This window comes from Rhagoletis zephyria, unplaced genomic scaffold (assembly GCF_001687245.7).
Source record: "Rhagoletis zephyria isolate East Lansing unplaced genomic scaffold, Rhagoletis_zephyria_1.1 Rzeph_scaffold_14625, whole genome shotgun sequence".
NCBI classification, from domain to species: Eukaryota; Metazoa; Arthropoda; class Insecta; order Diptera; family Tephritidae; genus Rhagoletis; species Rhagoletis zephyria.
In genome coordinates, this window is record NW_016171694.1 from 1 (window position 1) to 7,700 (window position 7,700).

The 7,700-nt window shown below is 36.1% G+C and overlaps 2 protein-coding genes across 2 annotated transcripts; both read right to left on the reverse strand.

The window, feature by feature from the left end:
- Positions 1–3,187: 3,187 nt before the first annotated feature.
- Positions 3,188–5,605, reverse strand: LOC108378654 (gastrula zinc finger protein XlCGF48.2-like). Its single transcript, XM_017634959.1, has 6 exons — positions 5,122–5,605; positions 4,009–5,071; positions 3,854–3,937; positions 3,587–3,790; positions 3,378–3,524; positions 3,188–3,321 (listed from the first exon to the last, which is right to left on the reverse strand). Exons 1-6 carry the CDS (start codon positions 5,344–5,346, stop codon positions 3,257–3,259), a joined length of 1,788 nt encoding a protein of 595 aa, XP_017490448.1. The 5' UTR covers positions 5,347–5,605; the 3' UTR covers positions 3,188–3,256.
- A 375-nt stretch (positions 5,606–5,980) lies between these two features.
- On the reverse strand, positions 5,981–7,236 carry LOC108378655 (uncharacterized). The gene is made up of 2 exons (XM_017634960.1): positions 6,866–7,236; positions 5,981–6,805 (listed from the first exon to the last, which is right to left on the reverse strand). Exons 1-2 carry the CDS (start codon positions 7,136–7,138, stop codon positions 6,182–6,184), a joined length of 897 nt encoding a protein of 298 aa, XP_017490449.1. The 5' UTR covers positions 7,139–7,236; the 3' UTR covers positions 5,981–6,181.
- Between the last annotated feature and the right edge of the window lie 464 nt (positions 7,237–7,700).

Sequence of the window (7,700 nt, forward strand, 5' to 3'; positions counted from 1 at the left end):
TGGTTTATTTAGTGCTTTTGGAAAATATGTGGAAAACGTCCACAAAAAATAATGAAAGTAATTTGCGTTAACGCCGATGGGCTAGCTGGATGGAGCCGCTTTGAGGATATTTCCTCTTATCGAAGTTAAGTCGTTTTGCTGCGATGCGTTTTTCCTGCTACTATTTGACGTTCACGTAATACTCACGTGATGCAATTTTATTTGCGAATAGTTTTTTCTATTTCTATAGAAGTTTGTCTCCCTTTCTTTTCGATGCACTTTATTCCCCGCACAGCTGGCTTATAACACACAGCTGCTGAACTATTTGGGCTAGTACGTCAGCGATTTTGTTGCTTTTTATGCGGCTGGCTGACACTTGGTCTATAAATTGTTAAAATAAATCGGAATAAAAACCCAAAGGAATCTTTTAAAAAACTAAAATGAAGAACAACACAATGGACACAACCACAATATCCCTGGTGCTCCTCAAATTAAACTTATCAACTCGATCAAGTCGCTTGTTAAATAAAAACTGAATTAAATGTTTGTCCAGAAATACGCCGAAGATATCGTAGTCTAGGGATGAAACGATGTAAATAAATACAAGTAAATACTCGATATTTCCATTTTAATACCAACTACTTTTGGTATCGAAACTTGTAAACCAAGTACTGAGTATGTATCGAAAAAATCTGGAAAATATCGGAATCCAGATCCAATACAGTTTTTTCTCAAACTTTTTTTGAAGTTTACGGAGATTCCTTGCCTGAAATCAGGAATAATGTGGAAAGCGGATCCTGAGTTGAAGTATGTTCGCATATAAATATACAGCCCAATTCTGAATACTACCAGGGAGTTTGTTCTCCGGGAATTTGTTTCTCCCGAGAAAGAAATCCTCCAATAACTAATTCCCAGAGAGTAGCATTTTCCCCGAAAAATTATATAACCCTAATAATAAACTGTAGAAGTCTCCTGAACGGAATGGGTATTTTTATGCAGAAATTCTTCCTGTATAGGCGGCCTCGGTCACGCTTAGGAATTATAACCCTCACTAAGTAGAATTCTACTTTCTGTGTTGCCGGAAAAGAGTGGCGAAAGTAAATTTGCGTAGAAGAAAGTTTAATAGTAAATCAATTTTTCCATGCTTTTTGTATGAAAAAAAAACTCTTCGTGGAAATGGTATGGAATTGCNGCCTTGCTAAATAGAAGGCGAGAAAAGCAAAGCGAAGCAAAATCATGGGGAACTCTCAACTTTTGCGCGCTTTGGCAATCAGCTGGCTACATCCATGATTCAATAATACATGTATTATTGAATCATGGGCTACATCTATCTTTTCTCGCGCGCTTGCATTTGCATTTAATGACAAAAAGTTTAGTGGTCGCTCAGAGCACTCCAATTTTTCCATGTATTTTGTATGAAAAAAAAACTTTATGTGGAAACGGTATGGAATTGCTGAAAATCAATATTTTTCTATCGGAAAACTTTGGTTCTCTTCAGGAGACTTCCAATAACAATATTCAATTATTTATTTAACCATTTTTTAATAATAAAGTTTTTTTTATTTATCCCCCCATTGCATTTTCTGGCATTTTCTAGGGGGTTTGGCGATCCTATGNTGCGCGCTTTGGCAATCAGCTGGCTACATCCATGATTCAATAATACATGTATTATTGAATCATGGGCTACATCTATCTTTTCTCGCGCGCTTGCATTTGCATTTAATGACAAAAAGTTTAGTGGTCGCTCAGAGCACTCCAATTTTTCCATGTATTTTGTATGAAAAAAAAACTTTATGTGGAAACGGTATGGAATTGCTGAAAATCAATATTTTTCTATCGGAAAACTTTGGTTCTCTTCAGGAGACTTCCAATAACAATATTCAATTATTTATTTAACCATTTTTTAATAATGAAGATTTTTTTATTTATCCCCCCATTGCATTTTCTGGCATTTTCTGGGGGGTTTGGCGGTCCTATAAAGTATAGGTACTAAGAAAAAATTGTTAAAATAATAATTGGGTTTTATTATAGGGAATCTGTTGAAGAGAAACAGTCTTCCGGTCGAAAAATATTGGTTTTCAAGAATTCCATACCATTTCCACGAAGTTTTTTTCCATACAAAATTCATGGAAAACTTTGAGTGCTCTGAGCGACCACTAAACTTTTTGTCATTAAATGCAAATGCAAGCGCGCGAGAAAAGATAGATGTAGCCCATGATTCAATAATACATGTATTATTGAATCATGGATGTAGCCAGCTGATTGCCAAAGCGCGCAAAAGTTGAGAGTTCCCCATGATTTTGCTTCGCTTTGCTTTTCTCGCCTTCTATTTAGCAAGGCTCTTATAAAATCATGTGTTGAACTTATCAATCAAAGCGGAATTATGAAGCAAAGCGCAGCAAAAGTCGTATGTTGGCCCTTTATACAGTAACAGAAAGGCATTATTTTCTTGAGGTTATGTCACTTCCTATAAGGTGTCATAACCCCAATTCGGAAGATGTCACTTTTGGGCCCAGAACATATTTTCCAGATCTCAAGAAAATCAAAAAATCATAGAAAACCCGCTCAAGAAGTGAATAAGAAATTTACTATTAAGCTTTCTTCTACCCAAAATTACTTCCGCCACTCTTCCGGCAACACAGAATGTAGAATTCTACTTAGTGAGGGTTATAATTCCTAAGTGAATAAGAAATTTACTATTAAGCTTTCTTCTAATTTTTTTTTCAAAAAAAAGGGCTATACTTTTTTTCGATACAGAACAATCCTAGCGGTCGAGTGCATAAAAATTCCAACTTTACTATTTTACATGCATTTTTGGACCACCCTAATGTACATATCACTCATATACTAAAATACAGTCTTGACTCAATAAATGAGATCTGTGTAGTTCCCACGTAAGACAATACATTTTGGGACCAAATTGAAAACTAAACGCGTCTCCTGAAAAATCTCGTTTATTGAGTTGGAATAGGGCTTGTTCGAGATGCAATCACAACCGCAGTGTTGCGCGCAGTATTAAAGTATCACGTTCGGTGTGAATTTCTAGCAACGTTTTATCAGGTGGAAAGTTGCAACAGTAGTGCAAATTTTTATATGTGCTGCAGTATTTTTATTACGCTTTTATTACGTACCTCGAACAGGCCCATAGTCTTTTAGCTATTGAGCTGCACATATGTATGTATATATGTGGATTTTGAAATAGTTAAGGTTGTATTTGATATTCTATATTTATTCCCAATTCCAAATGTTTCAGATCCTACAAATGAACATTAACAGCTTATATGCTAAAAAATTTTAATACGTCTTTATCAATGGTGTCTTCATTAGTCCTGCGCATACGATCTAAGGAACATGCTATACTTTTACAAGTCATAAAAAAAATTAAAAAGCATATTTACTGTCAGAGGAAGGATTGTAGAGAAGCCCGCTCTCTGAATCACCTTCTTCATCAATAACACTTCCATGATATTGCCGTTCATGGAGTAAAAGTAACTTCTCTTTTAGAAACGATTTACCACAAATATTACAATCAAATCTCTTAGAAGCTGCAAAGCACAAAAATAAAGAGTAAGCAATGTTTCATTTAAATTATTTAAAAGCGCTTTACTTAGTCCATGTGTAGTTTGTGTCTCTAATCCAAATGCAGTTGTCGGTTCCTTACAATAAGATTTATGATTCAATTGATGCCACTCATATTGTGCTTCCTTCGAGAAAGTTTGTCCACATAAATCACAATTAAAACGAGATTTCTTCTTGCTATGTTGGCTGTGACCACGTAAATGCATACGCAAACTCGAGCGCTGAGTAAATCCTGTAGAAATTAATAAATTGGATACTTATTTATAATTGATGGGATTGAAATCAATATCTTTACCTTTTTGACAAATTGAGCACTTGAATGGAGTAGGATCTTTGTGTGTCAACATGTGTTCTCTGCAAGCCGTTTGCTGGCGGTAGCCTGAGTATATATTATATATACATGTTAAAACAAGAACGGGGTTAACATTAATTAGTAAAATTTTAACATACACTTTCCGCAAACATCACATCGAAATGGCTGTTCCTTTGTGTGGGTACGTTCATGATTGATTTGGTGGATTTTTTGATGAAATGACTTTTCACAAAACTGGCATTGAAACCGTTTCTCGCCGTGCTGTCGCACATGATATTGAAATCGCATTTGTGTGTAGTTTTCGAATTTTTCATTGCAAATATGGCATGTGTAAGTGGATGTTAAATGAAAATTCTTATGATGGCGTTGTAAATGTAGTTGACTACGGAAATGTTTGCCGCATTGTTTACACTTTATTGAGTCCAGGCGACTATGCTTGTGTTTGTGTTGAGACAATTGGAAATTCGATTTAAATCCTTTGGAACAAATATTACAAACGTATGGGTTTTCTTGTGGATGTAAGCGCAGGCGGTGTTCTTTCAATAGAAAGCGCTTAGGAAAAATTGCGAAACAAATTTTGCACTGCAGAGAACGACGTGGAGAGTAATTTGCATTATATGGCATTGTATCTGGCTCAGTATCGGTGACACTTTCATCATCGGTGTCTTCATCCTCACTACTACTTATGAAGTTCAAAGGATGTAAAATGTCTGGGGTTGGATCAAGAGATTGAACTGGGTGTTGTTTTGTTTCCGGATCGGATTCTGCTTTTAAATACTCCAGTGTCTCCATATCTATTGGCTCAGTGTTCATTTCGTCAAATAGTGGTGGAGGTGTACCCATTGAACTTTCCGCATACACAATTTCCTTGTTATAACGAGGGCTTTGATATAAGGATTGACTTTTGGGTGAATTTTGTGGGGATGTTAGGCGTTCGGGAGTTTCTGGGGATTCTTCTACCAAGTCATCTGGATTAAACAGTAAAGGCGCTGGTGAACTGCGCGATTCACTTTTTAGAGATTCTCCTCGGGGAGATAAGCGTCCCAAACTACCGGACTCCAATAATGTGTCCACATGATTTATATAAGACTGTAATAAAGTTTGCGTATCCAGGCAGAGATTACGGAAATGTTTTACACCATTTAAACGCTCAAAGCAATCATGACAAATTTGCTGTGGCAATCCATCATTTGGTTTAATCTATAAATATTAATGTTATTTACGGATTTATTAAAAATGAATTGACTCACATTAAGTTTCCAAAACAATAATTCATTATACACATCTTTGAATTCCTCGCTTGCTTGGAATCCCTCGCCATCTTCAGAAAATGTAACCAGCGGCTCTACTGTAATATCAAATATGCGCTTAAACTGTAATTGCCCATCTCCATTATCAATTCGACTACAGGTGCGACAAATGCTTTCCAAAAATGTTTTGAGATCGTTGCAGATATCCGAAAATGTCAAAGACATTTTGCAAAACAAAATTTCAGAAAATATTCAGCCACCGCTTTTTGTAAACGAGAATTGACGAAATAATTTTCGTGAACACTTCTAATGATGTAGCTTTTGGATGTATCTAGTACTCGGTATTTGGAAACAAAATTTCGGTAAAATTCATGTTCATTTTACATTGTTTTCGTTATGAAAATTTATTTGGCGTATTGAGGACAAGGAATACTAAAAATCTTTAGCTTTGAAACCTTTTTTTGAAAAATGGGAATAGAAATGTTCATGAAACCAGTATCCGGGTTTTTTAAATATTCCCCCTTAAGTCTAGGTTCAGATAGAGAAACTTTTGTCGCGGCAACTCGTTACTTGTGGGAGATGGAGTGACGAGGAAGGGGGAAGGGCACCAATTTGCTCGTGCTCGGGCAACACGCTTTGTGCTATCGTTCGTCAGAGTAATTCTAGTTGGCCGTTCACAGCAGACTATAACAATTGTGTACAAAAGAATTGCTCTGTGTGAACGAGAAGAGAAAAATTGGCGAAATGAGCAACAAAAGTTTCTCCGTCTGAACTTAGTCTAATCACAGCTGATGGCCATATGTTTTTCTCGCGTTTTTTCCCTTTCCTATTTAACGGGGTTGCCAAATCTATTGAATAATTTTTGGTATTCTTTTTAATCGAATTTTATTCATATTCCTAAATTTTCTTTAACATTATCTAATTACACGCGAAAACTTTTCTACAATAAACTTTTATAAAATTTTAAACCCAATAAGGCATGTAAATATTCGGAAAGCATATTCTGATCTTAATTTAAGTAATTCACAGTATTAATATTGCACCTTAGTTAATTAAAGCTTTACATATCTTCTCTGTATCCACAAACTTCTTCATCATTTTCATCGGTAACTAAGTGGGCTTCCTGTAACAAGCCCGCTTGATACGTCTTGGATATATTTTGCTGCTTCGATGGAACATTTGGACCTTTTCCTGCATTCTGTCTGATAAAATCCACAACTAAATTTTCATCTACTACAGACATTTCCAAGCTCTTTCCCCAAGCCAGTAAAGCGAGTGCACGTTCCGGGCTTAAGGCCTGCGTGGGTGTTATTATGTGGCGATATAAACAAGCACGAAGAGTATCTTGTAACAATTTGACTTGGCCACTGTATGCGCATGGATGATAAAGCATTACAATCGCTCCTCGAGACAATGACGAAACCCATCGTTGCGCTGGTAGATATGTGTAAGAACCATATTTTGGCGGGATGGGGCGGAATGCACCGTAAGTGGGAAGCGCCGTATCGTAGTTTATTGTTTCATTAAGGCACTTAGATGGCGCTACGTATGCAGGAGGTATAAAGTATTCGATCCGGAAGGCTTCCCGGTCCATATTTGGTGAATATGAAGAGCGGTTAGCTAAACAGAGATGTTCAAAAGTTTGTCGCACATCACTTGGATCATGGTCTACACCAATATTTTGCTGTAATTATATTGCTAAAGCCTATTAATAATGTTATATTAATACAACAATTTAACGTACCTTGCCATCGTCACAAATCTCCGACGCACTGAGTGTATTTTTTGCATGTTGATCCCTTAAGGTTTGTCCATTTGTATAAGGTGGGTATGGAAACCATTTGCCCTTCCACGAATCCTTGGGAAGTGGTGGGTGGGGAAACCACTTGCCCGGCCATGATTCTATGGTATATTTTGGAGCTTTAGTAGTGGTCTTGCGTTTCACAATCCGACCCCTTGCGTGAATTTCGATCGTTAATAGTAACAAATAACAAAATAATGCGCTATATTTTATCATAACTCCAACATTTATTTGGCAAATTATTGAGAATGGAAATGTAAAGAAGGAATTAAAATCATGCGACGTTGTAAGAATTCCACAAATGTAGAGATGTGCTGAATTTTCGGTACCCTATAATCGTTAGCCAATACTTCAAAAAATGTTGGTACGACATACTTCCTTTTTCGATTCTTTACATTAAATGTGCGCCATAATATAAATTTCATGTTTATGAAAATATTATGTCATTTCTATTCAATATAATACCGTCTAAAAATCGTGAATTTATGGCAATAACAAAGTATCATTTTATCAGTTTTCATTTAGTAGATGAAAAATGCTCTGACGGACCGAAAAGCTTTTGAGGTCTATAAAGCTAATATCGTCCGATTCATCTACATAGAACAAAAATATTTCAAACAAGGAGTTTTCTGCATAATTGCGACGAAAACAAACCGACATATATAAATTTTTAGTTGAATAATAATTATTAAAAGCTCTTGGCTCCTACAATAGGATTTTGATAGGCGAGGCTCCCCTGGCCTCTGTGGGATTTTATTAGAAACCTAAACATTTTGGT

Excerpts from the sequence above, each read along its gene's own strand:
- LOC108378655 (XM_017634960.1), bottom strand. The coding sequence starts at position 7,138 with ATGATAAAATATAGCGCATTATTTTGTTATTTGTTACTATTAACGATC. Across the intron at positions 6,806-6,865 it reads AGATTTGTGACGATGGCAAG|CAAAATATTGGTGTAGACCA; the intron begins GTACGTTAAATT and ends ATATAATTACAG.
- LOC108378654 (XM_017634959.1), bottom strand. The coding sequence starts at position 5,346 with ATGTCTTTGACATTTTCGGATATCTGCAACGATCTCAAAACATTTTTG. Across the intron at positions 5,072-5,121 it reads TATTGTTTTGGAAACTTAAT|ATTAAACCAAATGATGGATT; the intron begins GTGAGTCAATTC and ends TAATATTTATAG. Across the intron at positions 3,525-3,586 it reads ACAAACTACACATGGACTAA|CTTCTAAGAGATTTGATTGT; the intron begins GTAAAGCGCTTT and ends TGTGCTTTGCAG.